This window comes from Saccharomyces mikatae, assembly GCF_947241705.1.
Source record: "Saccharomyces mikatae IFO 1815 strain IFO1815 genome assembly, chromosome: 10".
Lineage (NCBI taxonomy): Eukaryota > Fungi > Ascomycota > Saccharomycetes > Saccharomycetales > Saccharomycetaceae > Saccharomyces > Saccharomyces mikatae.
Window position 1 is genome coordinate 276,104 of NC_079265.1, and position 13,802 is coordinate 289,905.

At 42.2% G+C, this 13,802-nt stretch overlaps 4 protein-coding genes across 4 annotated transcripts; 1 reads left to right on the plus strand and 3 right to left on the minus strand.

Annotated features, from left to right (window-relative positions):
* Window positions 1–127: 127 nt before the first annotated feature.
* Window positions 128–3,793, minus strand: SCP160 (Scp160p; the record flags this gene model as incomplete). The annotated part of the gene is made up of 1 exon (XM_056223446.1): window positions 128–3,793. One exon carries the CDS (start codon window positions 3,791–3,793, stop codon window positions 128–130), a length of 3,666 nt encoding a protein of 1,221 aa, XP_056077464.1.
* A 654-nt stretch (window positions 3,794–4,447) lies between these two features.
* On the minus strand, window positions 4,448–5,329 carry PRY1 (sterol-binding protein; the record flags this gene model as incomplete). Its single annotated transcript, XM_056223447.1, has 1 exon — window positions 4,448–5,329. One exon carries the CDS (start codon window positions 5,327–5,329, stop codon window positions 4,448–4,450), a length of 882 nt encoding a protein of 293 aa, XP_056077465.1.
* Window positions 5,330–5,898: 569 nt separating this feature from the next.
* PRY3 (Pry3p) lies at window positions 5,899–8,709 on the minus strand (the record flags this gene model as incomplete). The annotated part of the gene is made up of 1 exon (XM_056223448.1): window positions 5,899–8,709. One exon carries the CDS (start codon window positions 8,707–8,709, stop codon window positions 5,899–5,901), a length of 2,811 nt encoding a protein of 936 aa, XP_056077466.1.
* Window positions 8,710–9,952: 1,243 nt separating this feature from the next.
* NET1 (Net1p) lies at window positions 9,953–13,600 on the plus strand (the record flags this gene model as incomplete). The annotated part of the gene is made up of 1 exon (XM_056223449.1): window positions 9,953–13,600. The coding sequence occupies one exon, from the start codon at window positions 9,953–9,955 to the stop codon at window positions 13,598–13,600; it is 3,648 nt and encodes a 1,215-aa protein (XP_056077467.1).
* Window positions 13,601–13,802: the final 202 nt, after the last annotated feature.

Consider the following 13,802-nt stretch of genomic DNA (forward strand, 5'->3'; position numbering starts at 1 on the left):
TAAGAGGATATTTCAGATAAAACTAATGTAATCTTAATATTCTTAAAAGTATACACATCGTAGATATTAAAGAATTATAAACAGATAGAAAAATCTATACTTTAAGAAACTGAACCGAAGAGTTCGTCTATTTTCTCAAAGATTTCAATACCATTTCACCGGCTTTTTCAACCCCAGCTTTGGTGCCTCTAATGTACACAACATCATTAACTTTATCTGACTTCCTTGGGACGTTGATGACAACGTCAGCTGCTTCTCTAATTTTCTTAATGTTGGAACCACCAGGGCCAACAATCATATTAAACCTCCTAGTATCGGCGCCCCAAACATAGCCGGCATATGTGGCAGATGGTGCCTTGGCAATTCTTTCTTCAATCCACTTGACGGCAGTACCAAGTGCTTCTTCCTTCTTAGCAGAATCGTTTGAAGTGTCATTTTTGGCTTCCTTTTCGTCATCATCAAGAATGCTGCTCAAGTCAACTGGTTCATATGTCAATCTCATGGTAATATCTCCTTCTTCAGAAGAAGCTGGTGCACCGACTTCCTCAATGGTGAACTTAATCTTTTCTGCATTCTCACCTTCAGTGGAACCACGAACCCTTTCCACGGGAATTTCAATTGGAGCACGAGCTAATTTGTTAGCCTTCTTGGAAGTGTTACCAAATCTTACATTGACGAATAAATCCATTCTCAATTTTTGGATAAAAGCACCACGTTCTGAAACGTACTCGTACATAGAAGCAGGCACGTCAACTTCTCGATCAAAATTTTCTCTGATTATTTCATTCAAGATTTTTTTCTCAGCCTTCTCAACATTTTCTGGTAAACCAGTAATAGTGATTTTGCCACTAGGGTCATCCTTATTAGGAACGAATAAGTTAATGTTGAACTCGGATTCTAGTTGACGACGAACAATCCCACCAGGACCGATTAAGGCACCCTTCCTTTCTGCTGGAATATCAAGTGTCTTGCTAACGCTATTTTCAGCATCTTTGACAATTTTGTTAATTTCTTCAACGACTATTTTGACAAACTTTTGTGGACCTTGAACGGTGATGTCTTTGCTTTCAGAGTCTGCATTTGGAATATCAACGGACTTATTTCTTATTTCTTCGCCACCAGCCTTAGAAATAATTTCTCTTAAAGTGTGACCACCACTACCAACAATAGACTTATGATATTTGTGATCAATTTTCAATATTTCAGTCGTGAAATCAGAAGCTTCAGCAACAATAGATTCCACACGCTTGGCAACATCTTTAATATTTTGTCTGGAACCAGTGATCTCTAATTCAACTTCACCAGTTTCTTGAACTTTGGGATCACTACTCTTTTGCAAGAAATCCATTTCAACACCGTATTCAGCTCTAATATCATTAATATTGTCACCGTTCTTACCGATAATTCTTGGGACATGCTCGGCTGGAACAGTAATGATCATTTTATGGCCGTTCTCCATTTCAAAATCTAACAAAGCCTTTAATTCTTCATGTGCTTTATTGACACCACGAGAAGGACCTCTAATAGTGACAATTTCGTTGTCTCTTGGGAAATTGATGAAAACATTGTATTTTTCCTGCAAACGGTTACGGTAGGTACCATGTGAACCGATCATATTTCCGTGAAACTTAAGTGGGACGATTAACTCCTTTGTGATGATGTCTGCCCACTTCTTAGCTTCGGCGGCCAGATACTTTTTGGCATGAGTCAAGTTATATTCTAACCCAGTTAAAGTAACTTCTACAATCTTATCTTTAGCGGAATTGTTGGTTTCTTCGTTTGGAATATCAATTTGGCAAGCAAACTTTTCGCGAATTTGTTGTAAGTTGGAGCCCTTATTACCGATTATTCTGGCAACAGAGTTAGATGGAATATTAACGGTCATCTTGCTCTTGTTAGACGAAGAATTCAAAATGGATTCAAAGATTTGGTTAGCAGTCTTAGCGGCCTTTTCATCACCTCTTACAGTTAACTGATTTTCTTCAGGAGTGTGTAGTTTAATTTGAAGGTGGCCTTCATGTTCAGATATGTCTTCCATAATCAATTTCCATGTGGCAGAGGATGGCTTAAATAAAGAATCTTGAACTTCCTCGGGGAACTCGTATGTTTTAGTCTCCATGTTATTCTGCTTGGTACGTAGGGAGTCTAATGATTCGTTAGCTTTTTTCAAAGATGCTTGTATTTCTTCAATAGATGGCTTGAAATCTTCATCCTCAGTTAAAGCAACAAGCAAAATAGTATTGTCATTTGGATAATAGTCACCAAATTGAACAAAGGCAACGCTACTTTCAGAAGCCAATAGACAATGTTTAATAGATGCACCAAACATCTCGTAATCCAAGTCTGTAGCGGTCAGAGTTTCAGAGGGTGGAATATTATTCACAAAAGAAATTAATTCCTTACGGACTACCTTAATATCGTTGGCTTCAGCAGATTTTGCACTGATATGGACTGTAACGGTTTCAGCGGATGGTAACGATTGTATGGATGGTAAAGCTATTTTGACATTAGGATGCGAATCCTCAAGACTTTTTAAAACAGAGTACTTGGTGAAGTACATGATTAGATTCTTGGCATGAGTAAGATTCTTACTATGAGCTTTAGAAATATCCAAAGATTCCACCACATAGCTTTTTGAGGAAGATCTGGCGTAGGTGATAGCTTCACTGACCTTGTCACGTAGACCAACAAATGATACTAGTTCATCACTAGGAGTTGATGGGAAAGTGACAATGACGTTGAATTTTTCTTTTAGTTCTTCAGCATCAATCAAGAATTGAAATTTAGCAGGAATCTTTACCTTTTCTTCTGCCAAGTCAGAAGCCAACTTTTTCAAGTAGTCTTGAATGGATAGTTTGGTTGATTTTGCCTTATCACGAGGACCTGAAATGACAATATCTCCAGATTTCTTGTAAAGTTGAACTTTAATTTCTTCTTCACCGTCATTTGAAACAAAGCCCGAAACGTCAACATAAGGTAAGTATCTTTCATCCTCAACCACTAATTTGATTGTGGCGTTCTTGGTTTCTTCTTTAACAATGGCCATTATTTTAGCTTTGGCCATGTTGACTGATTCAAAATCACCATATAAGGAGACATCACTTGTAGTATCGTCCATGTCTTCATCATAAGAGTCTTCATTAACCTCTTTTGAAACATTAATTTTAACTTCGTAGGCGTCACTAATTTCACGAATAGTTCTACCACCTGAACCAATTATACTGGCTTTGCATTTGGATGGAACCTCAATGACAGAATTGATAGGTTTAGTCAATTTTTTCACTAATTCCCTCTTTGCTTGGTGAACGTTAGCAGCCACACCAGAAACCAAAAATGTACGAGCATTCTTAGAAAGAGTGGACTCGACAGAGACATCATGGTTTTTCTTTACGGATTGGACAATACGAGACAATTCAGGTTTAGTGATTGACAACTGAGATTGAAGGTCCAAAGTGAAAGCCTCTTGAATGTTCTTTGAATGCATTCTCTTGGCTCCGAGTCCCGTTGTCAATGAAGGAGCAGAAGGCGATGGCGAAGGAGAGTTAGATACGGCAGGTTTCATATTTGGGCCCCAGCTAACCTTAACGTTAGCAAAAGCGGCATTTGAGCCCAAAGAAGGTAAATCCTTCAAAGATGGCAATGGTGTTGGTTTCTTCTCCGACTGAGGATGTTCTTCAGCGGTAGCAGCAATAGTGGAAGCAGTAGTACTTGGAGAATCAATGGTAGTTACGGTTTCAACGGATTCATTAACAGAGGAAGGGGTAGAGTCAATGGCAGTTTGTTCTTCAGACATTGCAGTTATAATAAAAAGAGGTGGGGGTGGAAGTATATTTTAAGCGTGGTAACCAAAAGACAATAGACAGAGAGTTAGGAAATCAGAATGATTCACCTTAAAAATAATGCTAGGAAAAAGACAGCAATTTCGATAGATAATAAAAAGCGCTGTTGTGTACTTAGACGTTCTTTTTCAAAGACGTTTAATTGAAAAACTAACGATCAAAGTTTCGAAATAAAGAAACAATGCTTAACCATAGACAAAACCGTGAATAAGCGAGTTTAGTCTTAAATTGTCCGTCGCAAGTTCAGTCTTTAAGAGCTACGTGGAATTGAAATTGTCGAGCGTCGCCAACAACAATTCGCGAAAATGTGCGAAAATTTTTCAAGCCCGCTGTTAAAAAAAAAAAAAAGTAAATACGTGTGCTGCTACCACTAAATACCTGTTTAAGGAAAAGCCATGAAAGGGGAGGACACTACATATTGGAAGATATTTATCAAAAGTTTCATCATTGTATAAATAAATGGGGGTATATAAGGCGGGGTATATAAGTGTACTTGGTGAACAAGGAACTGCTAATTTATGAAGAGCCTTGTTGATCTAAGAACATAGAAACGAACTTTAAATGAAGGAATAGGAAAGAAGAGTAAGAGAAACTTTTTTCTTGTAAAGTTAAGCTAGAGGCTCAACATTATCGGCGTATTCGCCTTCGTAGTTTCCTGCAGGGTCATAGCTACAAATAACGTAGTCACCCCATGCACCACCACAGGTTTTGATCCCACAACCAACTTGAGTAGTGGACTTCCAAACGACTTGACTAAAGTGGCCGGTGTTGCCTGAGAACCCTGGGTTCGAGAAATCGTAGTTGGAAATTTCATTATACCAAGCATCAACGGCACCTGGACCATCATAACCTAAAGCTAAGTTTTCACCGTATGGGCCACCAGAATGGGTCAAAGTTCCTGAGCAGTCATAGTTGTCAGCGTAATCTTGTGCGTAGGTGGCCAGAGTTTCAGACCAGGACAAAGCTGGGGTATCTTTGTGCAATGCTCTCTTCTTGTTGTGTTCAGCCAACACAGAAGAGGCAAAATCTGACAAGTCAGCATTTGAAGAAGATGCGGAGGTGGTGGAAGCGGCTTGAGAGGTGGTTGTGGTTGCCGCAGCTTTGGAGGAGGTGGGTGCAGAAGCGGTAGTAGTTTTAGGCTGCGATTTCGATGTAGATTGAGATGGTACCAACGTGGTAGCTGAATCGGTACTCTTACCCTCAACTTGAGCTAGGTCCTGCAAAACAGATGAGGCCGCGTTAGAACCACTAGAAGCAGAAGCGATAGGAGGAGCTACCAGAGCAATTGCCGTAGATGTTGGTTTCGCAGTGGAAACAGGAGCTAAGGTTTCGTAAGTGGTGCGAATCTGTCCGTTCTCGACGTAAACCACGCCTCTCACAGTAACGACAGCAGCATCATGGGCATGTTCAGTGACAGTAACAACAGCAGGAGCGGCAAAGGCGGACGTGGCCAAAGCAGATGTTAAGATTGATAATTTCGAAAGTTTCATGATTGATCAATTACGGTGTGTGTGAAACGAAAAATAATAATATTAAAGAGTGGAAGTGCGAGGAAGCGGCTTATACAAAAAGAATGAATTAGAATAGCTTACGATGTAGCAATAAACCTCACAGCAGCGACGAGAAATGAAAAGAGAGCCCGATTAAAGTTTCCTTGCTTGTTTTTTGCACGAAGTAAAGATAAAAATAAGACTGCAAAGAGAGCATAAGATAATACAATTGTGGATTCATTAACAGAAGTGTGTTTATATATCATATGATAAGATAGAGAACTTACAAAGTATATAGTTTTAAAGAGGTAGAGTCAATAAGCGCAGGAAGGACACTGGTCCTAGAGTTGCAAACACGCAATAAACGGATCCCACTATCGAAAGCGGTAAGAGGTAGTGGATTCGATCGCTCCCCTTCGAGTACGACAGGCAATTTTATCCGCATCAGGAAGTGACTCTATGCGTACATATTACCTCTTTGGGTAAAATAATTGCAGTGATTGGCGCGCGGGTGTGGAGGTGTCGCTCGTTTAGGAAAAAAATGCATAATTGGTTGCTCTTCGAGGAGTCTAGAAGGCGAGTAGAACAGCTACGACGAAAGCGGCAATTGTTTCTGGTAGATTGTTGCACGGGAAAATAAATGGGGATGCTGCAGCGCCTTCGTATGCAGATAGTTGTGCGGTAGTGGATGTACCGTGTTTAAGTTGAGTGTAGATCGAAGAAGTTGGCTGATGCGAGACGGATCTCTTTGGTTGGGTGGTTGTTGAACGACCACGGTTGCTACTAGTTATTCCTGTGCTAACGTCCTGACTAGATGGCTTAGCGTGCGAAGTAGCAGAAGTTTGTTTAGTTGTGGTCGTTGCGGAGGCTTCGCCTTCGTTTGAAGTCAATTTGACGGGAGCAGTTTCGTTTGGATTTTCTGATGTGGCGACACCGCTAGGTTGAGAAGATATGCCTCTGAAGTTAATGGTAGTTGCGGCGTTGACGTCCGCATCGAAGCCGGAAAAGGCAGTGTGATCGTTTTCTAGATAGGTAGTGGTAGTGGTCTTAGAAGGCGGCGTAGTTGCCTCATTGGTCTGGGTTGTGGCGCCGTTTGAAGTGCTGCAAGAGGTGGTGATTGCGGTAGTGATCATCGCCTCGTCTGTGGGGGAAGCAGTGGAAACGGTGAAATTAGTGCTTGTACTACAAGAAGCTGTAATGGTGTTGGTTATCAATTCGTTTTTAGTAGTAGTTGAAGTGGAGACGGTGAGGTGGGATTTGCCTGAATAATCATCCTTGGAGATACTCGTAGACACGATAACTGTTGTGTTATATGAAGCATTAACACTGGTGGTACTCGAGCTATCTAAAGATGTACTAGTGTGTTTAGTTGCGTCGGTCAAGCTAACTGAGTTGTTGATAGGATCCAACGATACTGTGGCGCTTGAGCTTGTAGAGTTGTTCACAGAAGAGACCAAGGTAGTAATAATTTTAGTAGTGTGTGTAGAGGTTTCGACACTTGAAGTTTCTAAACTTGAAGTTTCACGGCTAATGGAAGTATTTGCAACAGCACTGGAAGCAGAGGCGGGTATCGATGTGATGGTCGCAGGGGAATGGTTGGACAGGGTGGTGTGTTCGGCAGCAAGACTTGCACTGGAGACCAACACGGAAGCACTCTTAGAAAAGCCGTTACTGGATCTGAGATCAACAATGCCAGTGGTATGATTTGCGGAACTTGAAGCGGGTGGAGTCACTGACGTCATGTGTGGTGAAGATGTAGTGGTATATTTAGTGGGCTTGGTGGAGCTACTAGCTGAGCTTGCAGACTCGGCTGTATTGATTGCCTTAGCAGTCTTCAAAGAGGAAGTAAGGGCTTCAGAGGAGCTTTTGGGGCGTGAATCAGGTCTGGTTGCGTAATGGGCGGCGTTAGTTGCACTGGTAACTAGATCTGTAGGCTCGGAAGCTGAAATTGAGGCCTTCTTGGAGGTGCTAACATCAGCGGCTCTCGTGGTCATCAGAGATGACGACGAAGCGTACACGGAGGATGTGGTTTTAGCAGAAGATATAGTAGTGTTTGCAAACTTTACAGAATTAACGGAACTGGAAATGGTGCTCATAGAACTCTTAGTCGAGGTACCACTGGATGAAGCAGCGTCGCTAGACGTGACGCTTGAGGTGGTAGTGCTTGAGGTGGCAGTGCTTGAGGTGGCAGTGCTTGAGGTGGCAGTGCTTGAGGTAGCAGTGCTTGAGGTGGCAGTGCTTGAGGTGGCAGTGCTTGAGGTGGCAGTGCTTGAGGTGGCAGTGCTTGAGGTAGCAGTGCTTGAGGTGGCAGTGCTTGAGGTGGCAGTGCTTGAGGTGGCAGTGCTTGAGGTAGCAGTGCTTGAGGTGGCAGTGCTTGAGGTGGCAGTGCTTGAGGTAGCAGTGCTTGAGGTGGCAGTGCTTGAGGCAGAACTAGAAGATGCACTACTGGAAGAAACACCACTTGAAGCAGTAGTAGTGGTAGATGAGGCAGCAACGGTAGAGATGGCACTCGAGGAAGTAGCATCAGGTGTAGCAATGGACCTGGTCAGGGAACTTGAAACTGATGAACTAGCGAAGGAGGTACCTGCTTCGATCCTACTGGTAAATGCAGCAGATGATGACGCAGTGAGTCTAGTAGATGATGACGCAGTGAGTCTAGTAGATGATGACGCAGTGAGTCTAGTAGATGATGACGCAGTGAGTCTAGTAGATGATGACGCAGTGAGTCTAGCAGTCTTTGCGGGGTTTATGGTGGTCGCTACTGGAGAGCTAGTGGCCTCAGATGATATCAATGTTGTATATCCCTGCGCTACAGCGGGCATGATACTAGATGAAATCGCAGAGATGGTTGTTGGTGCAGCTGAGGATGAGGATGAGGACGAAGGGTCAGTGCTTATAAGTGGCTCCACTTCTTCCGCAAACTCGCCCAAGTAGTTTCCAGGAGGGTTATAGGAGCAGACAATATAATTGTTCCACGTCTTACCACAATACTTATAACCACATCCGATCTGTGTACTGGACTTCCAGACCACTTGGGTGAAGTGACCCGTGGATTCAGAAAACCCAGGGTCCGAATAATTGTACTTTTTAATCTCGTTATACCAGGCGTCCACAGCTCCGGTATCAGTGTAGCCAAGGGCAAGGTTCTCACCATATGGGCCATCAGAGTGCGTCAAGATTCCCGAGCAATCATATTGGTCGGCATATTCCTGCGCATATGTGGCCAGAGTATCTGACCACGTGAGGGGCACCGTGTCAACGTGTAGCGCCCTGAACTTATTATGTTCGTTCAGGACATCGCTCTCGAAGTTTGGGAACGTGCTTTGCGCTTTGACAGCCACTAGGCAGCCAAGGAGAACTGATATTGGAAACTCTAGCATGAAGGTTTTCGTTTTAAGTTGTTTAGTGTCCCGCGGTGCAGCAATTATAGTTTTATGCCGGTAGGGATGTTGCAACTACCAAAAGGAGCAAGAGACTAAATTTTAAGAAGTATAGAATGTGTTTTAGGAAATTCCTCGACCCAACTGAAACATAAGCGATGTTTCATCGAACCTATATAGCAATTCCATTCTTCCGTTGCTGGCTCCCAGTCATGATATTGCTTTTGCTGTTGAATTACGCATGGAAGCCCGCAATATACGAAAGGCAGACACAAGAGAACAAGCACACAAAACTAGTACATAGCCTTGCCAGCTACATTACCATGGCATCTGGCTTCATCCCCCTGGAAAGTCCATAACTGGTCCGTTTCTCTGAACTAGATAATATCTATTCTCGAGTGGGCAGGAAAGGTAAACGAAGCGACCTGCAGAACGGCAAGCATAAACACCCAGCCGTCCCGCAGGGAACCAGCCATGTGCAAGAAACGTCTCGGCCGAACATGGCAACAATAGTGACGCGTTCTTCACATCGTTGAATTATTTTGTCTTATTTTACGTGCCTAAACTTGAGCTTAACTCAACATTACGGACCCTCTCGGTTAGAGATACTCCTTCTTCTTTTCCGCTTTCCTTATTGGGATTCCGCAGCACAGAATAAAGACCCTAGTGCATCAGAGACACGAGGTCTGTGAAAAAGTTACTGCACCTTTCTCTTGCACCGATTTTGTAATCGGAACTGCAGTATTATGCTGCAGAGCAGTCCCTGCTCCTAGGCGAGGGAAAGCAATTAGCAGATACATGCCAGGGATAGTGTTCAGGGGGGGATACGTGATTACGGCAATTGTAGTTTACAAAATTAGTCGTTCCTTGTTACTGTACGACCGGAACTTTACCCAACGAAAAGAAAGGGGGAAAAATCACTAAGTGCATATGGTTGCTAGTCACTTATGGTACTTGTGCATCACTGCTCGGAGAAAAGTCAGTGATATAAATCCGGCCTGTATATATGCGTGTGCCTTCAAATACTAGATTTTTTCGTGGAGAACGATAAGCAGAACTTTTGTTACCCGTTTTTTGCTTGTTTTTGCTTTTCTTGTTTTTCTTGGTAAGCGTCAATAAACTGATCTAAATAGTAAATGAAGAGTTAGGTATAGTGATATATAGGTACAAGCTAATCGAATGACCTAGTGTTGCTTCGCCTGAAACAGAGAGAAGTCGATTATTGTACACCGTGCCTCCTTCCATGTACAAGCTACAAGTGGTTTTGGTGCCTCCGAGTCTTCAGGCGACGACGCCAATGCAGTTTGGCTACGGACCAACCATCGCCGAATCTTCCCAATTGCTGCCAAACAGAACTAGCATCGCACAAAGTGCCGGGGACGCCTCTCTGCAGTATGCAAACTTGAGATCTGCTAATGTGAGTTTCTCCCCTACTTATTTCAGTCAGTCGAGGTTTAAGAAGTTTCTTATATTTACTAAGCCAGCAAGTACGCTGTTGGAGTTAAGTGATGAAATTATTGGTAAGTGTGAAAAAATGTATCCAAGTCTGCAGGAGGATATTGAGGTCCTGAGTTTGCAAGACAACAGTGGTTGTGATCTTGACCCCGATTTCTTGGTCAAAGATGTTTTCAACATCAATAATATCGTGAGAGTTATATTAAAGAACGAGATAGATCTGGACGAGTCCGCACCGGTATCGCTTTATAGGTCGGTGAAACGATCTAAACTGAACAATGGTTCGCCTCAGTCGGTGCAACCGCAGCAATCGCTTCCCTCCTCTTCTGGTGTTCTTAGAATTGCAAAGAAAAGGCCACCAACAGGAACCACAACAACAACAACCATACGCAGCGCAACTAATGGATCTATGAGAATTTCTACTCCATTGGCTAGACAAATATACCCTCCACCTTCTTCGAAGATTATCTCCAACAATTCGGACGATGAAGACGAAGACGTTGGTGAGAGATCCTTTTTGCCGCCTCCTACACAGCCCCAGTCACCTCCTATAAGAATCAGTTCAGGAATTGATACAGGTAAAAAAATTAAGTCAAGTATCATCGAGGAAGATATTGTGTCCAGGTCGGAAACCGTGGACCCCGATAAATCAAAGCAGCAACGGCTTTTGTCTGGGACCCCCATAATGTCTACTATGACCCCAAATAGAGTAACTCTTACCGGTCAAAGAGTCGTGTCTGAACACGCACACAAGAATGAATTGATTTTTTCAGCTTCAACTTCTTCTTCTTCTTCTTTGGCTAATAACGGAGCCGCCGCCACGGTAGTCGTCACAGGCCAGGACTCTCATAGGAAACCGCCCGTAACTACTCCAAGAATAACATCGGGAATGTTAAGAATCCCTGAGCCAAGAATTTCAGAGATTGAAAAAGAGTTAAAAGAGGGACCTTCCAGTCCGGCTTCCATCTTGCCTGCTAAGGCTACAAAAATTCCAATGAAAAAGCCTTATTTGGAAAATGGTGACGACTATGAATCGGACGTGAGCTCAAGCAGCGAAAATCAAGAAACCCCTGAGACAGAGCCACATTCAAAGGCTTCATTGCAACGTAGCCAAAGCTCAATTGCAGATAATAATGGTTCTCCCGTGAAGAATAGTCCTCTTGGTGATGCCATGCCACACAATGTTCATTTAGCGGAACTTCCTAAGGCAGGCGGTACCTCCATCAGTAAATTTTCAAATAAAGAATCCTTGGAAAACCAGCAAGAAGAACAACCGCTGAGAAAGAGTTCGCTGGAAACTATAGTTGAGAAAAAATCGCAGGCAGATCCCTCTAATGTGGTGGAGTCAAGAAGAATGGATGGTTTCCCAGACGATAGTCACGGGAGAGGAAAAGAAGAGTCGAATGACAAACTCTCGCAAAAAGAAAACTTACCAACAATTTCTCGTAATAATAAACCAATGTCTGCATCCTTCAATAAGCCTAATGGGAAGGAGGACTCGTTAGGCAAAAAAGTTGCTATGAGCCATCGCGTACCAAAAGGAGATGGCGCAAATCTCAATAATTTCATTGAAGGTGATGATAACGATGATGATGAGGCAGACACCACCGTACGTATTGTTCATCAAGATTCTGATTCTTCTACTTTCGCAAAGTCCGACCTTTTTAAGATGATCGAAGGTGATGATACTGACCTACCGCAATGGTTCAAAGGTAAAAATTCGAGAAAAGTATTTACTTCCGGGAATTCCAGAAATTCAAAACCTTATACTACAGTTTTGAATAAGGACATAGACAATTCTAAGCCAGACCCAAGAAATATACTACCTCAAAGAACACCAAGAAGTGCGGCTAAGAGGGCCGCCCAATTATTGGCGGGCGCTAAGAAAAACGAGGCTCCAAGAAAAGTCACTGAAGATTCTAGCTCAGCAGCATCTACTGATGATGAATCAGAAAGTGGCATTGAAACGGATGTGTCATCAGATGATGGTCTTAGAAGAAAAAATCAGTCAGTGACAAAGAATGGGCCAAAGGATATTTCTTTGCATTTATTGAAAGGCAGTGTTGTTCCACCAACAGATGTGGCAGTAGTTAATAAAGAAGAAGGTGGCGAAGAAAGAAATGATAGAAAGGCTATTCAAAAAATGCCTGAGAATGACATTAAGCCCGGTTCGAAGACAGGCCACACCTCTAAAATTTCACAACCTTCAACAGCTGATAATGAAATAAGTGAGCAAATGGCCAAAAGCTTCTACCCAAATTCAAACAAGAAACAAAATGAACGAAACATGACACAAACCAAAACATTGCCATCGGTATCCTCTCCTACTGTTACTAGCGCCCCTTCGGTAGCTACAAAAGCAACCTCATCATCTACTGAGGAACTTAATCACAAAAATGCTAAAATAAAAGCCAAGAATGAGTCTGCAAAGTCCGAAAAACAACGGAAAGAAACGCCTTCAAAGATTAGAGATCTGAAAACCGCTACTACAGAAGCCGAAGAATCAATACCTAAGGTAGACAAACAAACGGAGGAGTCCAAAGAATCAAAAGAGGTACCTGTCAGTATACGGGATACCAATAACACCAATACGCTGAATGAGAATGAAGCCTCCAAAATCAATCAGTTGACTCAGAAAAAGGTAAATATCAGGAATCACTCAAAAGAAGGCAAGACACAGCTTGTTAAGCCTAGTGCAAATGATAAATTGAAGGATTTGAAGGCCAAATTTACTAATAGTAAAACATTCGTGCCACCAGGTATAATTTCTCACGAGAAACATGATTCTAATTTAAGAGATGGTGATTCTAACTCGTCAGGTTCTTCTACAGAAGAGGAGTCCAGTTCATCTTCTTCCTCTGATGAAGAAATTTCAACATCAAGAAAAGCCAGAAGAGTTGTTGTAAATACGCCAAGAGAACCAGTTAGATCTTCATCTTCCAAAATTGAGGCACCCTCTTCGTTGACGACCCAAAGAAACAATGCCACACCTAATAAAGTCCCCGTTACAAAATTGATGGACATGTCGTCTCCACCAGCTGTCGAATCCAAAACCCCTTCAAAACCTTCTAGTATTCTTCACGATCTTCCAAGAAAAGTCCGTCCTTCTTTGAGTTCATTATCCGATCTTGTTTCAAGGGGTATTCCGGATGTGAAGGAAAAAACTTCCAAATCAAGTGGGAAGCCACAACCAAAAGCCTCTTTGAGTAGTGAGGATGAATCGAGTCCTGATTCAGAGTCAAACTCTAGCTCTGATTCCCTCTCTGATTCCAGTTCAGATTCCAGTAGATCTAATTCAGATTCAAGTGACTCTAGTGATTCTTCTGACGATAGCAAAAGTTTTATAAGTGCAAAATCCGCTAGTGCCGCTTTAGGTAAAAAGAAGAAACCTAGTGGTGGATTTGCATCCTTAATAAAAGATTTTAAGAAAAAATGATACCTGGAAATCTTAGTATAATACACTTCATTGAAAGCTAGTAAAAAAAAATCAAGCATATAAAAGTAATAAATATTTCAAAAATCTTCTTATACTATTTTTATCTGATTTCTTTACCAAGTTAATGACTAAGCTTTTGAGGTAAAAATCACTCTCTAAAACAGGAGTTTTTTTTTTCAGGTCTACTACAAATCTGAAGCAA